Raw genomic sequence first — 26,903 nt, 5'->3', positions numbered from 1 at the left:
CACTGGAGAAGCCCCACAGCACACATCACCATTACCAGTGGCAGCCCTAGGACCTGTACAAAACCAGTGAGATTCATTAAAGCTCTCTTTGCAGAGGCACAAGTTGTCCTACAGCTGCCTGCCTGTGATGCCCACACTGGCACCAAGCCCCTGATGTGCCCCTGGCACAGCCCTGGCGCAATGGCAAGCATGTCAGTTTGCACACGTCTGTCACAGGCAGGGGTTGCCCTGCAGAGCAGGGTGTTTCCATTGCTCAAGGGCACATCTCCTATGGCCTGGACTTACTGCAGGCAACTCAAGAGAGCATTTCATTTTGATCAGGCAGTCACAACTGCTTAGGATGGATTTGTGTAAAAATTTGAGGAACTGACTGAGGACCAGCCAGGCACACATCTTAAACCAGCTCTTAAACACTGAGCCTTCACTAACCCCAAAGCTTTCCTTAATGAAGAAACAACCATTCAGACAACCTGTGAAATGTAAATGATGCCTTCGTTTCTGGTGCTGGAGGAGCTAGACAAGATGGACATCTTATGGCAAATGTCTTTGTTTCTTCTCACTCCTCCCTTCTCAGAGAGGGTCCCTGTCACCCTGTAAAGAACAAGCTCCTCTCATTCCCCTCCTAGCTCACCCCATCTCATTACCTTTTGCTCCACTCTCCCCACTACAAATCCAGTGACCTGAGCTAAAAAAAAAAGCCTAAAAAAACACCAGCCACTGTAACACTGGTGTTACCTGAATCCACAAGGTATTTATCTGCTCTCAGTGTTCTCTTCCCTTCACAGTTAATTACTTTTGTTTTCAAATAAGCATCTCTTCAAATACCTTTCCCAGCAGAAAACTGTCCCCGGCGTGGTCTTCTCATAAAACTGCTCCCATCAGATACTTCACAAGTGGTATTTTTAAATGTATCACTCTCTGAACAACAGACATTACATCCACCCACAAGACACCTTTTTGTCTTGAGAGAGGCTGTAAGACATCACAGGCACAGATGGCAGATTTGAGTGGAGCCTGACCTCCGCAGTGTCACAAACAACACATGCTCCTCAGTATTTATTTCTGTTTAAGGAAGATGCAATTGCACAAAGTCAAGATGCACGCAGAAAGGAAAAAATTCTGAGGGAAGGGAGAAGCAGACACACAGGGTGGAAGCCAGGGACATAACACAGCAGGTTGTACCAAAAGCCTCCTGTGCCCTGCAAACTCATGAGAGCAGCTGCCAGCTCCAGTGCAAGGCTTACCTGCCCTCAACTGAGTGAAAAAAATCCAGAGAGCTGTCACTCTGGAGCTTTCAGCAGCAAGGGAAGCTCCTTGAAATATTATGTTGGGGGCAGGGCAAAGAGAGGCCCAGGAGCAGTGCAGGGCTTTTTCAGCTATACAAAACCTGGGTTTTGCCAAGTCCTGAACAGGAGGGAGCCAGCATTAGAGTTGAAGTAAGCCATTTACAGGCTATACGGAAAACGAGGAGCAGAACCAGGACTGTGACAGGAGGCGTTGATGCTCCAGGATAAGGTCATGCTATTTGTGAATCAACAAGGAACAGATTTAGTGTAAAGTCGCACAATTTTTATGTCTCCCTTCAATCAAACTCTTTGCTACTTGTCACCATCAAAGATCGCAACACTTATTAAATAAATGGTCTTGACAAACTCCTTTTCCTCCATTTACATCTGTTTCACAGTTTTCCCGTTCAATGTTGAATGAAATGGGATCCATCTGTGATATGAAATGTGTTTGACCCCCGGCCCAAGACTTAAATCCATCTACATAGGCAATCTTGAAGCAAGTGCTGAGTGGAACATCAGAAACGAGGTAGATGAGCCACATCATCCAACACTATTCAGACAGCAGTCTCTGCTGTGTAGCTGTCTGCTTTGGCACTACTCATTACTCATTACTCTTCCCTGAAAGCCTCTAACTACACAGTGTGTTTGAAATGATTGAGTGAAATAATCAACAACTCCTTAGCTACACGTCGAGATCACATGACTTGTGCAATGCAAGTGCTTTCAGCAGAATTACCCTTAAAATACCCATACAGGTCTCAGGTTCTGTCTCCCATTATTAAAGCAACTGCACGCTTGAATAATACAGCAAGACAAAGCCACGAGCCCCACCCCTGAACTACAGAAGGGTTCCGGTACAGATAAGATCTTTCAGCTTCCAGCTACATCTACCTTGTGCTGGTTTAAGGACCTTTCCTCTTCTTTTTCTTCTTCTTTTTAAGAATTTGGTCAACTAAACATTTAGAACGCTATAGACTATTATCTGAGCCTGTCTGGCTGAAGGGCAAAAATAGCTATCCCTCAGTCTGAGATTTAAAATAGCTCCTCCCCAACAGGAGTCAAATCTTCCCTGGCTGGGGGAGATGTTTATTTCACTCCCTCTTTTTTAAACATTTAATTTCAACTTGTGTAGGCAATGTGGTCAAACATGACATAGACCAGGGCAGCAGCTCACAGAAGACAGGATGAGAGTCTCTAATACAGTAACTGCATCACGCCTCGAAAGACAAGAGCTGGATTTAGCAGAAGAATACGGGCAGCCTCAACAGCTCCTCGACCCTTTTCAGAGCCAATTCCCTTGCAATACAAGCGTGACTCATGTCCGTGCATTCAGACAAGAGTTTTGGCAGGCACTTCTCTTTTCAGACATCCTGAAAATCCTACATATAAATTCAGTACAGTATTTAATAAAGGTTGATAAAGAAATAAAGAAGGGTGATATTTTTAAAAAGCAATGTATTGTTTTGACAAACCAATTTTCCCATAGGATCGGTTTTTGACCCTTGAAAACAGACGATAGTACCGTGAACAGATCAGCTTCCTCACTGAACAGAGACTGCTCACGAGACCCGAGGAATGCTGCATGACTGGAAAATGCCACGTAGAAAAATCAAGGAATTACAGTGTTCAAGCGCACAGAACTCCTCATATATGGAATAAAACATCGATAACAGGGGTCTTCTGGACTAGTGCATAAGGTAAAATGTGAAACCACTTAATTGGTATAAAAACAGGTTCAAGAGCCATACACAGAGTTGGCCAAATAACAGGCTAAAAATAACACACAGGAGGACTTTTCATTTAGTCTCTCTGTGATTTTTTTAAATGTTTTTAATGATATGTCACATTCTGTTGAGATTTTTCTCCAAAAAAACCTCTTAAGAGATACCTCAGTTTCAAAATATTCATTATCAGCTCATATACATTTATTATTATATATCTCCATCTTAAAAGATGCTTACTAATCTTGGAAGGACTCAGAACAAGGCTGCTGTCCACTTGAGAAGGGCAGCTGTTAGTCAAAAATGCTGTACTGAAATTTAATTTTTCAGAGTATAAAATTTCAGTCCAAATTCACTACAAGGAGCCTTCAGAAGGCAGTTGACTTTTCTTACTTTTAGGGTAAAATAGAAGGAAGGAACAATGCACTAACATAATCTAGTCCAGAGGATGCAACATATAAGTGCATATATACATGTATGTTATATGAACCCTGTAATTATGAGCGATATCTTTACAGTGGCCAAATTGATTCAGAAAGAAATGTGCACAAAAATACTTGGGCAAACTTCCCCTTCAGAGGTATCATATGATACCTGGAGGGTCACAACTGGCCATAAACTGACTTATTTAGATATTCTCCTGCCTTCTCAAGAACAATGCAGAGAAGCCCCCTCTCAGTATTCCTTTGGAGAAGCACAGCTGAAGTGAGGTTGAACACGACGGGTCAGCGGCACTGGCTGCTTACTTTCCCCAGCGCTGTCTCAGACCAGATTTTCTATCTGGCTAACTCTCAAGAAAACTAAACTCCCATGAATTCAAGCAATTATTTCCAATAGGAAAGGACAAGTGGTACTCGCCAGCATTTCCAGTAAGGGCTGCTACTGGCCGTGATCATTTGAGATTCTAAACTATTTATATCAGTACCCTAAAAGACGGCCATGTCACAGGCTCATTAAAGTCTTCAGGTGTCCCTCTGTTCCTCTGTTGTGAGACCTCACCTGGAGTATTGTGTCCAGTTCTGGAATCCTCAACATAACAAGGATATGGAGCTGTTGGAATGAGTCCACAGGAGGGCTATGAGGATGATCAGAGAGCTGGAGCACCTCCCGTACGAGGACAGGCTGAGAGAGTTGGGGTTGTTCAGCCTGGAGAAAAGAAGGCTCCGAGGAGAACTTATAGCAACCTTCCAGTACCTGAAGGGGCTACAAGAAAGCTGGGAAGGGACTGTTTACAAAGGCTTGTGGTGAAAGAGCGAGCGGCAATGTGTATAAATTGGAGAGAGGCAGATTGAGACTAGACATAAGGAAAAATTCCTTCGCTGTGAGAGCGGTGAGGCACTGGCACAGGTTGCCCAGGGAAGCTGTGGCTGCCCCGTCCCTGGAGGTGTCCAAGGCCAGGTTGGATGGGGCCTGGAGCAGCCTGATCTAGTGGGACGTGTCCCTGCCCATGGCAGGGGGATTGGAACTAGATGATCTTCAAGGTCCCTTCCAATCCAAACCATTCTATGAATCTAGGATTCTGAGATTCCATGACTCTATGATTCAGTTACAGAGACTTCCCTTAATTTCCTGATCAGCTGTTAATCAATAACAGGCAACCAGAGATATGCTTAGAGCTCTACCAACACCATCTGGCAGAGCATGATCTGCAACAACCTAGAAAGCCATGGCACATGCACACCAGCACTGCATGATCAGCCTCAAACTGCTTTCATGTGTCTGGGATTTTGCGGTTCTTTTTTAAGTCCCTTCCAGTAAAAAGAGGAAAAGCAGGGAAACATAAGCTAAGTACAATGTCACAGATAAAATAGCCAGTGTATATGCCCAGTGTCTTTATATACTCCAAAAACCTCACTTGAATTCCACTTTGGTTGCATTTTTTCAGTTCAAAGTAAAGAATATTTGATGGAAAAGTCAAACTTTACTCCTTGATCAGAACCAGCACCAAGGTTAAAATGTACTTTATGTTTTAAAAACCTGTAAACTGAACTCTTGTGCCTGGTATGGAAATGGATGGCTCAACATCACTCTCTTGTGGGCAGAGATCTGAAGACCCGTGGCTGTACTGGGCATGCAGATGTGCAGACAGCTCCCTCTCTCAGTCATATCCATAAACTTTTTCTGCCAGGGAATATAGTGTAAGACAGGCATATTAATAGATGTAGTGCAAATTTCTCTGAGCTTTTCCTCTTCTTTACAAGTGTCCATTTGGCAGCTGTCACTATGAGACAGGGATAAATCCAGTTTTTACCTCCCTGTGCTCATTTGTCTTTCATTCTTCCATGGTTAATCTTTCTTTATTGTTTGCTACATATTCTCCCTTTCGCTTTCCTCCTTATATAGGCTTTTTTTCTTTCCAACAGTTATACTCCTTCTCATTGCAAGTTAGACTTAATTGAAAACCAGCACATTATATTCACCAGGAAACATTCATTTTGCCTAAAAATACTCTTAAGGAGACCTCCACAGGTCCAGTTTTCCCACCGTCCTGCCAGATAACGCAGAAATTCTCTATAACAGTTCAGGCTGCAAATAAAGAGCCAAAGACTAAAATAAAATCATGCATTTTATGTGAGCTACATTAATAATTGCACAGTATGGCAGCTTACCAAAATGTGAGTCCCTGACACTTTAATTACAGTGATATTTATTCTCAAGCACATGCTGAGGGAAGCTGTCACGTTCACTGCTGTCTAAAGGCCATGTGTGGATCAGGCAATTTAGGGAATACCTGAGCTTAACTAATTTAATCAGGGTTTAGTCCAAAGATTACTGAAATGACAAAAGGTCTCTCCACTGACACGGCTCCTGTTTTCATATCCAGCACACAGGCTACAAGCACAGCACTGAAAGACAAATGGACACCAAAAGAAGATCAAGCCACGGTATCAGAATCTCTGCTGCAATGCTGTCATTAAATGAAATTTTGCCTTCCTATCATTGAGCCAGAATTGATGCAGCCATATACTTCACGAAAAGGTCATCTGGCTGTGAAACACACTAGTGCTCAAGTCCTTGCTGCCAAGTAAAACAGAAGTGAGAACAGGTTATAACTATTCTGCTTCCGAAACAAAACATTTAATGAGTCACTACAATAATTTCGAGGTTGCAGTTTTCCAGCATAGCAACTGCTTAGCATCCCCTCTGCCCCCATACATTACCATGATGGTATAGCACCTCTTCTGGTGAGAGAAGTATTAAACCATGAATGAAAAGATTTCCCGAAATTATGCTACCTGGCACAGCTGGTCTGGCTACAGACTTCCCCACCAAGTACTGACAGCTCTGAGACAAGCTCAAGCCACTTGACTACACTCAGGAAATAGGGATCTTTTCTCAGCCAAAGCATTTTGTAATCAAACATGAACCCTGAAATTTGAATAAAATGAAACATTTTGCAAATATTTAACAGTTTTGACAAGCAATGTATGGTCCCTCGACATCCTCAAAACCAAAACATTTCCTCTCCCCACAGCCCGTGAGTCCCAGGAAAGCTGTTTAAATACAGAAACAGGCAAAGCTTAGAAACCGTACACACATTTCCCAATAATAAACTTCAAACCTCTATAAGTTTCAGCTTCAAGTTCCTGCACAGTTCCTCTCAGTCTGGCACTTTTTGTGAATTAACAATTTCAAGGCAATGTTAATAGCAATTATCTGAAATTCTTATGAGAAAAAAACTACATTCTTAGCTAGTATAAGATTAGTGTTGGCATATTTGTTTCTAGGGAGCTACCTGAATTTCTTTTTTCTGTTAGCGGAGGATCTGTCCATATCTGGAATATTTAAAAATACCTGTCATCAATCCCCCAGTAAAACTAATACTGACAGTATAAAGAGTGATGCTCATGGTGCACAGCAAAGTTTTGAATAGACAAAATGCACAGCAAAAGAAAAAACAAACATGGGGCGTTTTCAAATATCTTTGCTCCTTTCAGACTCTGTTTAGCTGACAGACCAGCAGAATTTCAACTCCAATAGGCATGAATTAGTTTCCAGGTGAAGAAGCAGACATAAAAGGGGAAGGGATTTAAAGAATTTCTCATGGGGTTTTGTCCAAGTTTTACTTTCCGCTTGATCTACAGAGAGAGGGCCTAGCTGTGATTTCAGCCTCTCTCTCTTTTTTTTGTTTTAATTAACAATAAACTTCACAGTTGGCCACATGAAACATGGAAATTTTTCATTCCATTTCTCACTGTATCTTGTCTAATCACCTTCACAGTGTCTATTACCTTTTGGGTTGAACAGAGTAGAATCTAGTAAAATTGTAATCTTAAAAACCCCATGTTAGGACGTTATCTACAGTGACTTCATTTGCCTTACAGTTCTTGCCACACACTTTATTTTGTTTTACTTTGATTTCTGCATCTTTTGCAGGGAGGTGCTACTTGTAGCCATTTTCACATTTATACCAGCTTGCTCTATACCATCGCTACCAAAGAGACAGCGCAGCCATAGCAGCAGCTTCAAAATAGCAAACTCGTAAGAGTTATGCAAGACTCGCCAACTGATTTTATTTTTTACATTTTTAGTTTAGAGCTTGCTCTTCATTTCTTTACCTTATCCCTTCTTACAGGCCACATACGGTACATGAAACAACACTGAAAAGCTTGGCAAGGACCAGCATCCTCTGAGGTTTACCTTCTCCCAGGCCCACAATGTGCTGCCCTGGTTGATCTCCTAGTTCAGCTCTTTCAGGGACAGCCAATGCAGGAGAAACCACTGCACCCACTCTCTTTGGCTCCCCTCGTCACCAAAGATTAGATATGCCCGCACGATGGCTGAGTTCCGCTGGCCCAGAGCCTGTGAACACTGAATGGTCTTTCCCATTCAATTAATCCAGCAGAATTACACTAGCTCTTTACTCCCCGCCTCATCCTGTGGAAGTCTAGGAGATTGTTTCCTCTACTTTTTTGAAGACCCGTAGAGCATCATCTTCCTTCATTGAAGCTCACAGCAAAACACATTTGCAGAGAGCTTCCATATGAGACACCATATCACAAGAAAAGCAGCAAGATTTTGCAAGGCTCGAGGATTTCTGGTTCATAAGAGGCTAACCAAGAAGGAGCACCTCTTCTACTGCTATGGTACTATTCTTTAATTTTAATTAAAAACTTATTATACCTTGTATCTAACCCTCTGAATTTTTTTTCACTTACTGTGAAGTAGCTGAAGTTTTCATTGATTATTTTGGGTTCCTTTGAGGATAATAATTTCAATTGTTTATGCCTGGAACAGAAAGAAATGTATGTTAGAGTAGAAAGCACTGTACAGTTTTTGTGTTGGGGAAAATGACCTTTATCTTGCTGCTGGGATCATTATTTTCCTGTGATCCTGCAAAACAATAAAGTATTATGCGATGGCCAGAAAGGATCAAGCAAAATATATGTCTGTTGCAGAAGCATACAATCATCCAGCCAAAATCTCCAGTGCAACCTGATTTCCTAACACACACCACAGTCTCCGGTAATATAAGGTCAGGAATCTCAATCCAAAAGAAAAGGCCATGAATAACAGGTTCAACCTGCTCTTCCCATAACAGAGAGGAAAGATACAAACTGTGGCTGATCTTGGAGGAAAGATGTTGGTAGAACTGGTAAAAACGTGTTGTAAATAGGGTATTCGTGAAGGAATACAGAGAGACCTAGAACTCAACAGGTTGAAAATAAAATAGAATTATAATAGGCAAGAGTAACAGATCAAACAATTACATTAAGGGAACATCAACAGTTTATTTAAAATTGTTTTAACGTATCTTGAAATACTAGGGGTTTGGTTGTTCAGGGTTTTTTTTTGGTGGTGCGGGTTTTGTTTGGTTTGGGAGGTTTTTTTGTTTGGTTGGGGGTTTTTGCATTCAGCCATCAAGGACTTATGGCCAGTGGTTCCTGCAGGTCTAAAACTGGTAGCATCAGAGGGATTGATTCTCACTAACAGCCACTTACTGGTACAAAATTCATGGAACAGCTTTATGCTTTGATATTTATTTTCTTATTACAATCTCTTCTTTTGCTCAGATCAGATCACTGCCTCAAAGTCTGTCTTTAATTTTTGTATGTGTACACATATGAACCAACTTATCCACATACGTAACATACACACACTCTCACAAGGGCTTTTGAAAGAGACCTATATGTAAAAATGTGCTGTACCTGCTGCAATTCGAGAGTATCATGTACACATCTTGATTATAGAAAGAACATACATTATTGAGAGAATTTTCTGTTTCTACTGTCATTAATTTCCCGTTGCACACAGATCTCCACCCACGCAGAGTATTAGTGCTGGGATCATTACCTCGCCACAAGGACCACATCTTTACAGGATTTATCAGTGAGGATGTGGGCATCAGCATCTGCATTTCTTGCTAACATGCTTGACATAGCACCAAAGACATTTTACAAGAATTACAGTGCATCTGATTTTACTGCAGTCCAAGAAAATTTCAATGGGACAATTAAAAAAATCACATTTCGTGGTTTCCTAATGATATTTTGTGGATATACAAATAACAGCTCAATTCTGAAACTTCTCCACCATTTTAATCATTATGAAAATCTTAGTATCTTAAAATATTTCACCAGACTTTCGAAGTTTTACAAAAGCTTGTTACTCATGCCCATTCTACACCATGAGAAACCAGGCTCCCAAGTAGACCCATAGTCTTCCAATTCTCTGGAAGAAGTGCCAGGCATCACTACTGATAGCAGGGGACTGGGCAACAACAGCTTCTAGAGTTAGGTCTAGTGACAAATGCTTCTGCAGAATTTCTGCCAATGCTAAAGTTGAAAGTAGGTCAGTCTGCATGATTTCTTTTGTCAAATATGAGGCATTTGCTGTCACCTTTGGCCACAGTCTTTGCAAATTAACTGTTTCACGGCAGCACTTCAAAAGGCAAGAGAACCTGCTAGGTTGCACCTGCATGAGGTTTGCTATTTCAGTGGCTGACAATGAAGCTGAATCAGAAATAAAATAAAGAGACACCAGGAAAGACTGCGCTTGGTATCTCATCTGTTCTTAAAATTCTCTCTTATTTTTTTATTAAAGATGCAGACTTCCTACTATGAGCAATGAGAAAGAGTAAACCCTGCTGAAATTCCTGAGTGACTGAGCTAGGCAGGTGGTACAGCAAAGCTGAGAAAGACAGGCAAGACTAGTAGGCATGCTAGATGGCATTATTTCAAGCCCTCTGGACAAAAATAATATCATTAATCAGTATTTCAAGTGACATTATTAGAATGGGATCCCCTTTGCAGTCTTCCTGTCAGGGATAAGCTCACAAGTAGTCTTTGCTGATCCAAAAGAATGCATTGCTTGAGTGTCAGCAAAGATGCTAGCAACTGCAGAAGTGAAAAAAAACCTGAGCAATAGTCTCTGAAAGCAACTGAAAGCTGAAGGACATAAGGAATCACCTCAGCTAAAACTACTGGGTTATAACCCTTGAGCTTCCAAACAGAAGATACACAATTGTGAACTTTTAAATGGCATCTTTCTTAATGCACTTATCTTAAAGATTAACTGTCATTTAACTTGTGATCCATTTTTCTAAATCTCCTTATAGGAGGGGAAAGTGTAACTGTTTGCACATTCAGCAAACTGCATAGATTATAAGCATTTAATCTTTTAAAACCTACTGATGTGTCAGAGGTTTCAGTTACCCCATCATATACTTCTGCAAGCTTGATCACAGGTTGGGACTTGTTTTTGCTGTGCTTAGCAGGCACTCAGGTGCATTCAGGGGTGACAACGCAGGGCTGTTCTCATGCAGTTGATAGTAAGAGAGGCAACTACTCTTCATAAAGCAACTCTGCTCAAGTCCTGGCAGAGGCTTGCATGAGCTGGACAAACTTCACTGTGCAGCAGCTGTGGGATGCCTCGGAGCCCACTGCACCTGTGCAAATAAGACCAAAAGCACCCTTAGCTCCACCTCAGCTCGCCAGCTGTGCACTGTCCTCTGGAAAAGGATTGTTCAGGGGTTGTTTACTCGGAGGAATTATCATATCCACATCAAGAAATGCGATGTTGGGTTTTTTCCATTTTAAGCTGAGCTACATGTATTGTGCTGGGAACCCGTTGCCATGGAATAAATGACTCAGAGCTTTTACCTCCTCCTTCATGCAAAACATATTCTTCTTTCCAAGTCTAAAAAAGGGGTGGAAGAGCCTCATTAGAGTTCCTTCCTCAATATCCCAAGCTGAAGTATTGCCAAATTCCTTATTTTATATTATATTCAAGAAATTTCATATTCATCTTTTAGCTAAGTTTTCCTACAGATTTTCGTGCAGAGTACGGTGAATACATTTCTCCAGAGGAACAATTTCTTGCTTTTAAAAGAGCTTCTTGGGTAGTAGTTCTTTACTGACAGTTCTGCTAATCTTATGTGTTATGAAAGCTTGGGTTTGGAAGTTCGGTTCTGTAGGACAAGTTTGGGAATTAAAGCAAGAACAAAGGATCTTCACATTTAGATCCCGGTTTACTAAAGTGAATGTCACAATGCAGATCCTGGCATCATATGACAATTAGCTAATGCTTAATTTCTTCTATTACCATCATCTTGATAGCTAAATATCACCTACAACCCACAAAGCTTTCTCATCTCTGCACCTGCTCAGGCTGACCATGCTGTTGCTTTGGCAAAAGTAACTTTTCCTTTCTAACACTGAAAGATTAAATGAGCAAGTACAAAAATCCCATTTGCATGAGCCACAACCTTTGCAGCAAAAAAGAGCTGTAGGCTTGCAGGAAGAGTTCCTTGTATTTTTTTCCCCCCTTAAGACTTTTAACCTTCAAGCTGCAAATTCCTTGGCTCCTGCTCCAGGAAACCATCTCAAACCCTTCACATGGATTACGCGTAGCAAGCAAAAAAAGTGCTCCTGGATTCTCACAAAAGGTCTTGGCATATTGCACAGCTAAGTCCCTAGGGCCTAACTGCACATGGAAACATTCCTTTCACCTGTGGAGGATAGAAGGGACCACAGTCTATTGTACAAAGAAGGCGGGTTCTCCTTGAAGTGTCTGTTGTCACTCCCCTACTGCTCTCCCCTCATGAGCACTGTCAATGTTGAAAAAAATCTTTCTGGCTATGGCTTCTGAACTTGCCAGGCAATTTCTAGCTGTCAGTCACAGCTCCCGGTGTGGCTGCAGAATGGGACTGGTATCACAGCAAGGAGGCACAATTACACGGCTGGCTTAAAAGCAGTCAGGTCCACTACGGGGCACATCATCTGAACCTCAAAACTCCTTGCTCTGAAAATAGTGGCAGAACACACTGATTGAACAGGAACTGTCATTGCTGCTGTGTTCAGAAAGGCAAAAAAAGAGTTAATTGACACTAGCAAACTTGCACATGCGTTACAGTGAAGAGTGTGTTTAGAACACTACTTAATATTTTAGGCAGATTATCCTGTTGGAGGAAATATTACAAACACTTGCAACTCATTTAGCCTACTGTGACTAGAAAAAAGATTCTTAACGGGACTATGTTTCTATACTCTATTCAAGGTGGTCAGTCTTCAACAACCAGAGACTTATGCTTCCTATGGGTCATCTTGGGCTCATTACTAAGAGAAAAATTAATGCAAAAGCCCTATCCTGCCACCTTAACTCAGATTTATTCCAACCCCTTCTTCGTTATTTGGACAAAGGTGGCAGAGGCAACTTTTACAGGCAGTGACAGAGGCAGATTTGAAAATGGTAATTATAAACAAAATGCAACATGCACAGTTTTTGGTTTACAGCTCTCAAACTACTTTACAAAAATAAATATGACAAGTGAGATTTTTAGAAGGAGAAACTCAGTTAAATGACGTGCCCAGAGCTGTGTTGCTCACCAGCAGAAGAGACACACAGAAATCAAGATTACCTGACTTTTACTACTGTCATTCAAATGCCTGTTTCCTCAGCCACTTGCCAGGTCTTCAAAAGCACGGCATACAGTTTTTAGGACTATATATGAAATTGAATCATGCCAATGCATTTCTGGCAAGCCGCCTGCATGACCCTCAGTCTAACAAAAATTGCCTTGATCTGAAGTGACTGCCCATACACTGAGGCATTTTGCATACGCTTATTAATGGCTTTTGTTGTATTCTGTCCTTCCCTCTAAAAACATCTTAACTAGCTCTGGATGCCAAAGAGACAGTGGTTATAATGAGATGAAAGATAATCAGGGTACTAAATCAGTTAACTCCAGGGAAAATATGCCCCACTATTGAAGTACTTTGCTCCTGATTAATGAAAGATATTGGCATTAAATAACGTACAACACAGGGATCTTCCAATGCGTCCTATGCACAGCAGTAGTCAGAATGCTTTTGAAAGAAAAAAATATATGTAATGCTCAAAGTCCTTGTTTCTTGCTTCACCATTCTGGCTGCCATAAATACAAGCTCCCCTGGAGTTCTTTTTTTGGGATTCTGGGTTCCTCAACCTCCCCAAGAAAAACGAACTGAATTTTAAAGCCATACGCTGGACCTCATGTGTTTGAATACGGTTGACCTAGCAGACTGAAACCACTACTATTTTCTTCATGTGCCAGGAAGTTCAACCAGGAGAATAAACATGGTGTTGTTCAAACAAGAACAGAGTGAGATATACTTCATTAGGAAAGGAGGAAGCAATGAAAAAGGACATGTGTGAAGTAGAAACTGAAAACGTTTTAAAGGGCAAGGGAGGGAAGATTAAGGAGACAATCTCCAAGGAAGAAGAGCCAGTAGAATGAGAGCAGAAGCAGAGTGAAAATCCCAGTGACTCTGTATGAATACAGGAAAAAAAAAAAAAAAGAGAGAGAAAACAGCAACAATGTGACTTGTTGATTTTTGCTTTTCCCAGTGATACCTCTACAGGCATAGAAACATCCAGTTCATGCACACCAGTGAGAAAATTTGTTGGTGACAAAAAGTAAAATTGACTTCCCTGCCTTTCACTCACATGAGGATATTAGCACAGACTGAAAAAAAAAATCCTAATGCATTGCGTATTCTTCCAGTTGTCTATCTCACGCAATACTGCACAGCGAAGTTGGGTTTGTTGTTTCCAAAACAGGGCTGCACCAACCTACCAAGTAGTTTGTACAGCGTTTCTAGGCTTTCACACCTGGTGAGTAGAGCTTTAGCAATGAATTCTTCCTACTACAGCTACATAGGAGAGCAGCCAGGAGAGATCTTGGCTGTAGAGGTGCCACAAGCAGGCAGTGTCTCAGAATTGGATAAAAAGGGACGTTTTTCACGAAGTAGTGTCCCAGAAGAGTGGATAAAACTTTACAGGACTGAATTTATGTGCATTCATAGCTGTCTTTTACTAACAACTCTACAGTTTGTGAACACAGCACACAGTCTAAGTCTTGTAAAAGAACTAAGTGTCCTAGATAAGTGGTCTCAATAAGCTAGCTGGTTGAATGCCTGAGTTAACATACAACTGGACACTGCATGGAAATCGTGGGTTTTCAGACTCAGCAAGTTATAGCAGCCACTACATTGTTTCCATTGGCCATTTCTAGACCATTGTGCCCAAACCCTAACTTTATTTCTTTTCATGTTGCTTGCAGAAAGGCAGCTTCCAAACCCTACCACTGTGCTTCTAACTATTGTCTTGTTCGAGATCTGAAAAGCATGAAGGCTGTAGCTTTCTTCATTTGTCTTGTAGGATCAGCTTTTGCTATTCCAGTAAGTCCTCATTATGGTATTACTGCACACTTAAAATTCCCCATTCTTTGAATACTCTGTTATCCCATTGACCTATACAGGATTTGTACTTACCTCCAGATATTGAATGCATTTGTCTATTCTAGAACCATCCCTTGAACTACAAACTTGGAACTCATGGGCAGAAATCTCCAGAAAAGGTACTCTTCTTATTCTTTAAACATTAACAGGCAACCTATACTATTCACCTCGAATATATAAAACACATTATCACATACACAGTGCTTGGCAAATAGATTTAGGCAAAAAACAGTAGCCGCCCTTACCTCAGGAATTAGTACAAAGCATCTCATGCTTACATAGCTAGAAACAGAACAGGACAAAATTTAGAGCTCACAACAGAAATTTCATTTTTTTGAAAATATTACCCTAATTTAAGCCCCTCTTATAAACATTACACCCATGTTAAATACGTTCCACTGACAATCAAACTTGTGGTCATAGCTGCTCCAGTAAACAATGAGGTTGCAGTCCTCAAATTATCGCACATCAAGTGATCATACATAGTCTCAAATATTCAAGAATTTTAGTCACCATAGGTTTCATTATTCACAATACAGAACATTAGAGAGATACAGCTTGTATTGGAAAAGTACGCTGTGGCTGACAAGTCAAGTACACAACTCTGATAGTAGAGACAGATGACTTTGGCATCACTGTGCCATATTATGAATGCTAATGATAGAGCTCAGAGTTCTGCATTCATGGTTGACCCAAATTAAAATTCCTTTCTATTGCACCATTCTGAATTTGTGATTTAGACTCAATGAACCGTGGCTCCAAGCCAATGAACGTCTAATAACAGTATGCTCTATAGAAACTAATTCAAAAACCCAACTCTCATGCTAACTTTTATTAAAATTATGAATTATGTCCTACTCTGTGCAGCTATCCACATGCACTTCATGTCAATCCAGATGGCACTCTGCACTATGGAAACAAAAAAAACCCAACTTTTCCTAATGAAGTATCCAGCGGAACAAATTATGGTAAAAATACTCGTTCGCAGTCTGTAGCTGTCTCCCAAAACCAACATGAACAGAAGACACATGCATCATGCATCAAAAAAAGTATTGCAATACCCAATTAATTATCAGTTCCAAGTGAATATGCAACATTTACCAAAGGCCAGTTGTCCCCTAACAGTAGATAATTAGAACTACATTTAACTGAAATTTGCCATCGTATTAAAAGACCCAATTATCGTCACAAGCAACAACATCCTCTCAAATATTACTGCCTCAAACGCAGGCACCCAGAATAGACAATCTTAATGGCTGTTTGGCCTCATGTTTTCTACCTCTATAGAAATAGAAGCCCTCCACAGGAGACTGCTTTTTGCTTAAACTTCAAGATATCTATCATACACAGCAGTGCCCAAAACCACATGTAACGAAAACCATTGTTGAAACAATTTTCAAATGTTTTAATGTAATTGGGATGCTTGATAACATGTAGATCACTTTTTATAAGGTCTTCAAGAAACATGCCTTTCATCCAGAAAAGTTCTTCATCAAACTTCTGTTAGATTCTAGCAAATCTATAGTCTTTCCCTGAAAAAGTTAGAAATTACATAGTGAATATCTTGCCTATTACTTTTCCTGCATCAGCAAATACACTAGGCAAAAGAAACTTGTAAAACAGTGAGACACCATCTTGTCTTTAGATAATTGGATACAGCTGATCTGCCAAAAGCCAAATCAATACAAGTGGAGTGTTTTTTTCCAAGCAGTCATGACTCTGCCCACACTAAAGGAAATGCTATTCCTGCAACTTGGGGGCTGAGAAGGTCTTATCTTCATAAATGAACCTCCAAAACCTTTAAGAAAAATCAGCGCTAGATACTATATTGTAGTAAGCAATAAGCAATATTGAAAGACCGTAGGTGTTGTTGAGAAATACAGATGTTACTGCTACTGGAAGTGCCCGTACTCACTCAGCAGCCCCTGTGATGCTGTCTGACAGCAGCAGAAAGGCACTACCTGCAGCAAGAGCTAACAGCCACTTTAATGCCTGCTTTCCCCTCAAGCATTTGAACTTTTTTCCACAGAAAGCACTAGTTTTCCCATGGGCCTGACAGCATTAAAACAACCCATTTGAACACCCACGACTCCTGCTGGTGGGTTTATGTTACAGTAGCTGCCACCAAATACAACTGTTCCTGATTAATTTGGCTAGGAAGCAATGATGTATCAGACTCAGAGTAGATGAATAAATTGATTATGGAACACAATGCAGTGCACTCCTCAGAAATTACTACCACAACAACTTGTGAAAGGTGCTTTCCCCCTGCCCTTCTTTTCTCAGGCCTCCCACTGATCTGTGTAGGATCCATCTTCTCTGAGATAAGTGATAATTATGAAGCCTACAAGTAGTATGACACTAGATTATTAATGAAGCCGTAAGACTTCACAAGACACTCACAACTATCTCCTATCAGATCTTAAACAGAGTTGCATAGACTTCTTCAGAAACTCCAATAGTAAAAGAAGGGACAGATAAACCAATTTGCTGAAGAAACACAAGTGACTTTAGCTGTGCACGTCATGCTCTGGGACAGCTTAAGAGAAGCATTTACAAGGAAAACAAAGTCAGTGTCACACTTTACAATACAAGGTAAAAATAACCCTGCATTAACTTCAAACAAATTATAAGATGTCTAAATCTGTTTATTTATTTGTTTGTTTGTTTTTAAAGACTGAATATATTAAACCTGAAGCTCCAAAAGAAGAGAACACGGAGTACACAGTCAAGGGTGATCTGCTGCACAGTCACAGCAACCTGAACCCAGAGCTATCAGTACCAGATGCTGAGCACAAGGATGAACCTCAGACCACTAAAAAACAAGGAAGAAGTGGTAGTGAGCATCACATAAAAAATAGCCTAAAAAGTATCAATTTCCTTTTGCTGCACAGTAAACCAGATTTGGCTTCTGATAACCAGGACAGTGACCCTGGAAGCAGCAGCAGACAACAGTCCAGCTCTGAGCATTCTCAGTTAAGGAGGCGTGAGAAACACAGCAATACAGCCAATCTAAATGTTCTGGGTGATGCTCTTAGTCTTGATCATGAGCATAACAAATGGAAACACAATAAAAATACAGTTGGCTTATCTGAAAGCAACCGTGAAAGTGATGAAGAAAGTGTGGAAGAAGAGGATGAGGAATGGGGTGAAGAAATTGATTACAGAGATATGAAGCACAAAGGCCAGCAGACAAATCAAGGTAACCAACACAAAGGAGAGCAAAATGAAAGCAGTATGCAGTCTGAGGAAATCCTGAGAGATTCCAGTCAACCAATCCGGATAACCAAGAGACATGGTGAGAAATTTGACATAGGAGAAGAAAAGGAAGACAGGCAGAAGTCGCTGTATAAAGAAGGAGTCCCCATCTCTCAGAAAAAAAATAACAGAGATCAGGATGACAAATGGCAAAGCCAAGAGAGGAAAGACAATATTCAAGTAAACTATCAAAGTGATCATGACACAGCGGAGAAAAGACAAGATACAGAGGACAGCAGTGTTGATGATGATGGTCTTGATAGTGGTGATGTTGATAGTGAGGAAGATCCCAGCGATACCTGGAAAGAAGCAGCCTATGAGGAAGAGGAGAGAATCCAGAGTAATGATCAGGAGAGAACCAGCACTGAGCACAAAGCAGAAGAAACCACTGAAGATGACACTGCAGTTCATAGAAAGACCCAGGACTACCAAGATGGCAAGATTAAAGACCTTATTCACTCTGAACAAGATGATTATGATCGTGAGCAGCCAAATTCTGATAGCAAGCAACAACTGGAAAAAAGTAGCTCAGTTCAGAGCATTAATTCAATGGAACATGAAGATAAGGTAAATTTTCTTTAAAATAAAGTTGGAATACTAGAAAGTAGGGAGGGAACCGGTACTGAATTTCAATTCCTGATGATTGAAAGGATATTTTTGAGAACAACAGGTGTAATAATTTATTAATATTTTGAAGAAGTCTCATCTCCTTTTATTCACTATTGATCTAGTTTATGCTGTTTCTTCTCACACATAATATTTAGATTAATTGTAACATAAAGGAAGTGAGGACAACTCATGTAAGAGCTCCAGCCCAAACGGACCATGTAATGAAATGTACAAATAAATATGGGTATATAGACATGCAACCTGGAAGGCAGTCTCAGGCTGGCTAGGAAAGTCTGTTCACTTCCCTCTCCCTAAGATTTGAAACACTACCATATGAAAGTGAACAGTTGAAAAGGCAGGGCTAGAGTCCACTGAATAATTACCATCCTGATAGCTAGGACACTTCCACACAAGATGAAGGATGTGGGGTTTGTCCCTTCTTCAGACAAAGGAGGATGTTGCTCCCAGATCTCCTGTATCCCAGTCAGCCATTATGTAACCAGAGGACTATCAGGAGTGTTCTTTAAAATAAAGGAGTGAGTTTTGCTATGGCTGTTAAATAAGGATCTGTAATGTTAAAAAAAACTATATAAGGTATCCATTCAAAAGAAGGCAGGCACCTTCCCACAGCACCAAAGAAGGATCCGAACTGAAGGCGCATCCTTCCCTTCTCCTCCTGCTTCTTGGGTCTGACCTGGCAGCTCACAGCACAGATGCTCCTGGACACCTTTGAGAGGCACTTCATGCTTACTGAACCTAGAGGGCCCCAGTGCAAACTAAGATTTGAAACACCAATTCAGTCAACCTTGAGGCCCTACATTGCTCTGTGTCAAGTACTGCAGAACTACCAGGTGTCCAGGTCTTACTGGGCTCCTGTTTTACTCTTCCCACCTCCTAATTTTTTTCCAATTAACAGAGCACCTTAATACTATCAGAGGCTCTATGCACGTCTCATGCATTTTGCACAGCAACCCCTTTCTGCTATAAACAGAGAAAACTTTGCCACAGTCAGCTCTATAGTTCTATCTGCAAAAAGTTTTGTTCAAGTACATTTCCTTCCCAAGATTTACCACAACTTCTGCTATGTCTCTGTGACTTTACAGATTAAAACTACAGGCAGTTCCTATGATGAGATGGAAAATGCAAGCAACGGGAGTGAGAAGGGTCCCCTGGGTAAGCCACAAGGCAAAGCCATCACATAACTGCTAACTCTCAATGGCTGGGGAATCTGCTGATCTGCATTTCTTTTCATAGGATTTCACATGACTGAACTGTTTGCGTGCACAATCCTGCATTGCAGTTACATACCCAGAGAATCCCTTCCATGCACCCTTGGATTTACTCATTCGTTTGTGAAAAACATTTCTAGGCAGTGCACAAATTTTCGTGTCATTTATACAGGAGTGGAATTATCTTGCATTGCAACTATTCTGTTTCAGAACAGTAGCTTGAATTCAGCTAGGAATGGAATGAGTGCCAATGCTGGCAGATGGGTTAAGTTTCAAAGGAAGCTGGAAGTAAATGCCAGCCTTTCTGCAAAGAAATAGCTTTTTCTGATAAAATATTTCCCCATCTAACTCAAGCCCAGGATTGCTAGAAGTCTCACCAAAATCCTCATTTAAGGTTTCACTTTATTTATTCAATACAAGATCCATCTGCGTTTTAACAAACTTACAAAATTCACCTGACTTCCTTTGCGAATGTTGGGCTCTTTTTCTTTCACTGTTGGTAGAACCTGACAGAAACACTTGATTTTGTCCCATCCTCTCTAACCGTCCCTCCTTCTTGCTATGATTGCTAGACCCGTGTAGGTACTTCCACTGCAAAAGAGGTAAAGTCTGCCACATGGACAAACATGGGAAACCCAGCTGTATTTGCCAAGATCCATCTGCTTGCCCTTCCACAAAAGACTATGAGCGTGTAAGTATTCCATTCAATGCACAGCATGGGGAGAAACCAACTAAAAGGTTTGCAAGATAACACATTCTCCTGCTATTATTTATAATAATTCTATCCTAAAAAGAATGCAAATGGGTTTGAGTGATTCTAGTAATTGTAAATGTAAGTATAAAGTGGTCAAATTCACTGACCGCAGCTTGAGAATAGTATGAACACATGTAGCTATGAAGTACCTAAAGTGATTTACTTCACTTAGTGTCTCAGGGATCACAGCTTTTCCCAGCTACTGAAACTACTGTTTGTCCATTTGATGTTTTAGAGCATATCCTGAATACTAGTACATATCTGCTGTAATAATTCTGGACCATTCTCATGCAAAAATAAATCCAAGTGTCTCAAACCTGGTATGTAAGTATAGCCAGCTAATCCTTACGACGACAAGTACAATTTTCAGAATTTCTGATCACATGCATTCCCTGTGGGTATTCACAATGCTCCACCACAGGCTAATGACAATTTTACTACTGTAATTCCTATACAAGTGACCAGAATTTTTCTCAACACAGTGGTGGTGGTTTTGTTTTTCACTCCTCTAGGTTTGTGGTACAGATAATAAGACTTATGATGGTACGTGTCAACTCTTTGGCACCAAATGTCAACTTGAAGGGACAAAAATGGGACGCCAGCTGCACCTAGATTATATGGGCCCCTGCAAATGTAAGGTTTGTTTTATTAAGTCACCTAGGTAAAAAGGCCCAGTAGTGTTAACCAACAGCTAGCCCTAAGTTATCTCTCTGTGTTCTCCCTCTTCTGTGTCAATTATCTGCTAATTATGACCTTCAAAACCTTAACATGTCTAAAAGGTCACTTTTTCTATAATTAAGGGTATTAACCATCTGAATCCAAAAGACATCCCCCCCTGGGCTTACATCAATTTGCTACCATCCATGTCTTGTTCCTGCACTGTCTAACACGCTCCCATTGTTATAGCATCTGAAGCTGGTTTTTTTAATACTTTGACCAGAAAACAATTATTTATGGTTAATAAATGAAAAGGTTAAGTCAGAAAAAAGCAAAACAAAACAAAACCAACAAATCTAATCCATACTTCAAAACCATAAACTACTGAGATACCAAATGTAGAAGTTAGGATCTAAAACCTAAAAGTGATGTACAAGCTCTTAGCTGCTGCACATCCTGGGAGGAGAGTGCACTCACTCTCAGCCACAATCATAGAATGGCTTGGGTCAGAAAAGACCTTAACAATCATCCAGGTCCAACCCCCTGCCATGGGCAGGGACACCTCCCACTGGATCAGGTTACTCAAATCCCCATCCAACCTGGCCTTGAACACCCCCAGGGATGGGGCAGCCACAGCTTCCCTGGGCAACCTGTGCCAGTGCCTCACCACCTTCTTCGTCAAGAATTACTTCCTAATGTCTATCTTAATTCTTCCCCCCTCCAATTTAAAGCCATTCCCCCTCACACTATCACTACATGACCTTGTAAAAATAATACGCCTTTGCTGTTGAGAACTCTGCTTTCACACAACTGCCTAATGACAACTTCACTACACATCTCTATGCAGAAGCTGCACAGACATATAGAGGTTGTGGCTTGCACAACTAGTTAGGCATGTGCACCAGAGAAATGTGGATTTATAATTGATTCCAAATTTTATGCATTAACAGTTCTATCAATTTTAAGCCTAACCTGAAGTTGGCTAGTGAGAATCAAATCTAACTTGTCTTAGACATGTTCAAATGGGGACTCAACAGACCATCTGTTAACAAAACCTTTCTTGTTTGGCACAGACATCCCTCACTGTACTGATTATGAAGTGGATCAGTTTCCCCTCCGGATGCGAGACTGGCTCAAGAACATCCTTGTACAATATTACGAACGTGATCTGGATACTTCCAGATATCTAACAGAAAAGCAAAGGACCAAGGTCAGCAATCCTTTTCAAATAAGAACACACAGTTCTATTGGCAGAGCTGAACAAACTGTGCAAACAAGTGATTCACAAGTTCTCCTGTTTCCTATGAGTAGTCTCTTTCTTGTTAAGGCAATTTAGACTCAACTAGATTCACAACTCACAAAATACACTTACATGTCCCCTTGCCCTCATTTAAGCTGAGACACATTTCTGCTATGGATATTAATTTTGTCCAAGCAAATGCAAGCCAACCTGCATTTGAAACTGACTTTCAAGTCAGTTTCTATATACAAGGGACAGAAAAGTCAGAATGAGTGCACATCTAGATAAATATCATTTGCTTGAGAAGATATGAAACAACTTCTGTTCAGGAAAGAGTTTTGTGACAAACCTCTTGGGAAGATCAATTAATATATGGATAAGGATGACCCAATTCATGCAGTCACTGATATTTTCCGAAGACCTGGAGGAAACTAAGCAGCCATAATGGATATGGGTATGGATAACTAATTAAAAGCCAGAATAAGAGAGAACATCCAGCCAAGAGCTCACCTGCAACCCCACAAGTTAAAAGGACTTGCACCATTCAGCTTTTGTTGACTGATCTAGAAGAGGGAGGTAGGGGACAAAACCTGCTGACAATGCACAGGTATGCAAAGGAAGGATGGACCCAGGCTCACTGTGAAGAAAACTGCTCAAGGACCTCACGAGACTGAGCGACTGAGCAATCACAGAGCAGGATTCAAGACAGAATTACAATTCCTCATAGGGGAACCCTGCCTTGGACTGACCAAAAGTAGCTCCTCTTCTGCTCTTGGGGCACACCCTGCGCTTGGCCATCAATACAAAAATACCTGAAAATACAGTTAAAGTGTATCATTGCACTTTCTAATCCAGCTATCTACATTATCAGCCTAGACCTTGATATTCAAGGGCTAGGAAATTACAAAAATCTGACACTCAGTTTTTTAAGAGAGAAGGGTTGCTTTATAACATCCAGTAGACCTGCAGCATCACACTACACTGGCTTAAAAAGGAATAAGCACCTATTACTGTTTTCAAGAAGGATTTAAGTCAAGTCACTTGATGACAGCAGTTTGTTTTTGAAGATATAGATGCTGTAACTGCCTAAAAAGCCACAACCATTGAAAAATAGTTCAAGTTAAACCAAGCCCTGAGCTGTTCTGACTCTGAAGTAGGAGATGCACCAGATTTATACAAAATATGCTTGAGTAACACCAAAGCCTACTCAAACAGTTACCAAGAGGGACCTAATCTACCTGGAACACCTTATGCTAAATGGTATGAATTAGTTATTTCTGAGATGGCTTATTTCACACCAAAAGCTGCCTTAGGAGAGAAGAAGGACAAATATGATAAAAATGGTTTCATCTCCTACCAATCTGCTAAGCCCTGCTTAGCTGTGTCTGATAATTAAGTCACAGAAATTTCACTTCCTTTCTAGTTACTACCAAAATTGACATGGACAGAAAAAATCATTGGACTGCTTGAGGCAAACTTTACTTTCTGTGTATGGTACAAACACTAAAACCCATTTTCCTAGTGGTATTTTATCAAGTTTATTTTCTCCAAACCACCTCCTTGATAGACAGATCTCTTTCAATAGATCTTCATTCTAAATAAAAATATCAAATTTTCTGCTGTGTTCAGGTCAAAAAAATCTACCAGAATGACAAGCGCCTTGTGGCTGGTGACCACCCAGTTGAGCTGCTCCTGCATGACTTTGAGAAAAATTATCACATGTATGTGTATCCCGTGCATTGGCAGTTTCACCAGCTTGATCAGCACCCTGTTGACAGGTAAGAAGAAAAAATCACAGTGAGTTCAGTTCTTATCTGCTGTTTAAGCTCAGGCTAATTTACTTCTCTAAACCACCCGAAGAATTCTCTACATACAGGACTGATCCCTCAGCGGACAGAAGCCAGCATCCCCCTCTTTCTAATGAGGTGTTCATCTTTAACACAGAGTTTCTCTCGATGTTTTGCTGGAGCCATGTCTTAGGTCAGAACCTGCTATCTTCTTGCCTTTCATAATCATATATCTTAAGATCTACAGTACCTTAATAGCTACTAATGCCCTGATTCTGGAGTAAAACAAGGTTCATGAAATTGAGCTGTAACTGAAGCTAAAATCAACAAACTAAGTACAAAGGACATAATTCATTAGTGAGGTACCATAGTTTTCAACTCTAAGGAGCAGATATGGAAAGACAGCAGCACTGTCACAGTTCAGAGAAAGCTTCCAGCTTACTTCTGAGAACACGACTCAGATTTCAGGCTTTTGGTCATGATTTTCAGTGGTAGAAACCAGGTTTCAGGGCTGCAGGTCCTCAATACTGCATGCTGATCACATCCACTGCCTTAGAATGTAGCTGAGCACCTCTGTAAGTTTGTTCTCCTGAAGATTAATGGCAAAATGGCACAACTATGAGCTGTGAACAATTCACAGTAATGGTTGTTCTAGAAAAAAATTATCTAACAAACAGCAGTTAAAACATTTCTGTTTATCAGATATTATACATCAGCCTAAAGAACTGGGACGGATTCACTACAAAAGCACCACAACAGCGGTCATGTCTGTCAAAGCCACAGCTGTTGTCTTCTAGCATCTTAGATCATCTTCGATGATCCTGATGATTTATCAGTGGAATACAGCTCTACCTACCTGTTCTTTCTTTCAGACTATTAACACACTCAGAGCTTGCACCTTTGAGAGCCTCCCTTGTTCCCCTGGAACACTGCATAACCCGTTTCTTCCAAGAATGCGATGGAGACCAAGACAAACTCATTGCTTTGAAGGAGTGGTGCCACTGCTTTGGGATTAAGGAAGGTAAGCCTAAAAGAGCATGCAGATCTACTGGACAAAATGTTCATGTCAAGACTAGGCACACTGTCAGACCATAACATACCAGAAAGAAACTTTAGCCAGAAGCTTATGGCTACTGTGCATTGAGGCAAATGGAAGAGTAACAACAAGACTGCAAAAGATGCAAGGTTTAGAGCATTTCATAAAGATAAGAAAAAGTAATCTTTTCCAAGAGGAAAAATCTAGGGGGTAGTTTGTACTAAATACCAATTCATTCCTGTGTGGTGTCTCAATCTTTATGCTCTGCATGTCTCTGTCTCTCAAGAAACAATTATTTTATTCTTTGGCACCAAAGGAAAAGCAAAGTGAGCTCATGCTTTTAAATCAGTGGTCAAAGCGTACTGACTGAAAATGCATTTAAAGATCTCAGGCCAAGTAGGGAACATATCTGAGATCTCCCACTGCTCAAATAACTATGATCAGCTTGAGATTACTATATGCAACACAAATGCTGTCATCACTCTGTAGCTGCAGGTCAGTCTATTTTACCTACCCTGTCAGATGGAACAGGTGCTCAGCTGGTGTCCACCAGACTGCATGCATCAGGAGGCTCAGGCAGAAGCAGGGAGAGTTTCCAAATCCTAAATGGGCTAAGAATGTTTGGTTCAGCCCAATTCATGCCAAGACTTCTCTAGGAAAGTGAAAAACTAGGTACTACTGTGCTGGTGATGTCTCTAGAACATCTCGGCAGCTGGAAAGAAGATGTCATGATAGCAACTTGAGATTTACATTACTACATTCAACCTAAGGCATTCTTTCACAATCTATCTTCCTCTTATCTAGCCCTGAGCGACAACTGAGCAATACTACCAGTCATTAAGCAAGGGTAGCAATAGCACAGGTTCATCCTAGAAAAGTTATGTGAGAGAAGACATTTGGCTGAACGCATGGATTGAAGAAATATGCTCAAAATCCTGCTAGCAACTCTCTAATTTTAAGTGGGGGACAATTCTGGTCAGAGGTTTGACATGCAGAGTCTTCACTCTTTCCAGAATTTTTCCAGTTCTTCTGATGACAATTTACCAATCGCAAACCACGTAAGCTGCAAGGAGTTATAGTTTACGTGTACTGCTGCCAGTGACGTTCATCCAAAGAGGGGTGTAGGGTCAGTCATTTGTGAAGAAGAGGTTGAAGGGGTTACTGGCTTACAAACAGATCAAGGAGACCTAACACTAGAAACAAGAAAGCACCTGTCAAGAAGGGTCTAAATGAATGGCTCCAGAACACCACAGCAGAACCATACCTGGTTTTTGTTAGGGATAGCATTTTTCCACATGAGTCCTCTGATACTTTGGTTTATCACTTTGGTGATAGTGAGAGTACAAAAATGTCTCTTTGGCATCAAATGTCAAATGTTACTAACATTTTCTTCTTTGTTGCAGAAGACATAAACGAAAATCTCCTGTTCTGAGGCTGGCTGAACAGAATCGCACTGCTGCATTAAAAAACTGGTGAAACATGTGAAACCCATTTAATTCCATAATTAACAGCTTCATAGTTTACAAGACAAAGGTGGCATAAGATTAACTGCAAGCTTATCAAATAGCATAAGTGCAGAAAAGTTCTAGTTTTGTTAAAAGAA

The 26,903-nt window shown here is 40.7% G+C and overlaps 3 protein-coding genes across 3 annotated transcripts in view; 1 reads left to right on the top strand and 2 right to left on the bottom strand.

Annotated features, from left to right (window-relative positions):
* LOC138719667 (uncharacterized) overlaps window positions 1–9,381 on the bottom strand; it is an 18,836-nt gene extending 9,455 nt beyond the window's left edge. Inside the window, 2 exon segments of the mRNA XM_069854972.1 lie at window positions 8,170–8,239; window positions 9,305–9,381. Of these exon segments, the coding sequence (XP_069711073.1) occupies window positions 8,170–8,239; window positions 9,305–9,381 (147 nt within the window).
* Window positions 1–26,479, bottom strand: part of IBSP (integrin binding sialoprotein) — a 55,992-nt gene extending 29,513 nt beyond the window's left edge. The window contains exon 1 of the mRNA XM_069855402.1: window positions 25,815–26,479. The gene's annotated coding sequence lies outside the window, so the exon portion shown is untranslated. The remainder of the gene's footprint in view (window positions 1–25,814) is intronic.
* SPARCL1 (SPARC like 1) lies at window positions 7,881–26,903 on the top strand. Its single transcript, XM_069855386.1, has 11 exons — window positions 7,881–8,097; window positions 14,553–14,670; window positions 14,796–14,849; window positions 17,407–18,555; window positions 19,701–19,770; window positions 20,399–20,517; window positions 21,093–21,213; window positions 22,311–22,447; window positions 24,107–24,255; window positions 25,137–25,285; window positions 26,704–26,903. Exons 2-11 carry the CDS (start codon window positions 14,617–14,619, stop codon window positions 26,730–26,732), a joined length of 2,031 nt encoding a protein of 676 aa, XP_069711487.1. The 5' UTR covers window positions 7,881–8,097; window positions 14,553–14,616; the 3' UTR covers window positions 26,733–26,903.

This window comes from Phaenicophaeus curvirostris, chromosome 4, assembly GCF_032191515.1.
Source record: "Phaenicophaeus curvirostris isolate KB17595 chromosome 4, BPBGC_Pcur_1.0, whole genome shotgun sequence".
NCBI lineage: Eukaryota > Metazoa > Chordata > Aves > Cuculiformes > Cuculidae > Phaenicophaeus > Phaenicophaeus curvirostris.
Note: the sequence above shows the minus strand (reverse complement) of the source record. Positions and strands in the feature narration are given on the sequence as shown.

Coding starts and splice junctions, on each gene's coding strand:
- SPARCL1 (XM_069855386.1), top strand. CDS start 14,617: ATGAAGGCTGTAGCTTTCTTCATTTGTCTTGTAGGATCAGCTTTTGCT. Junction 21,214..22,310: donor TTATATGGGCCCCTGCAAAT/GTAAGGTTTGTT, acceptor TGTTTGGCACAG/ACATCCCTCACTGTACTGAT. Junction 25,286..26,703: donor CTGCTTTGGGATTAAGGAAG/GTAAGCCTAAAA, acceptor TCTTTGTTGCAG/AAGACATAAACGAAAATCTC.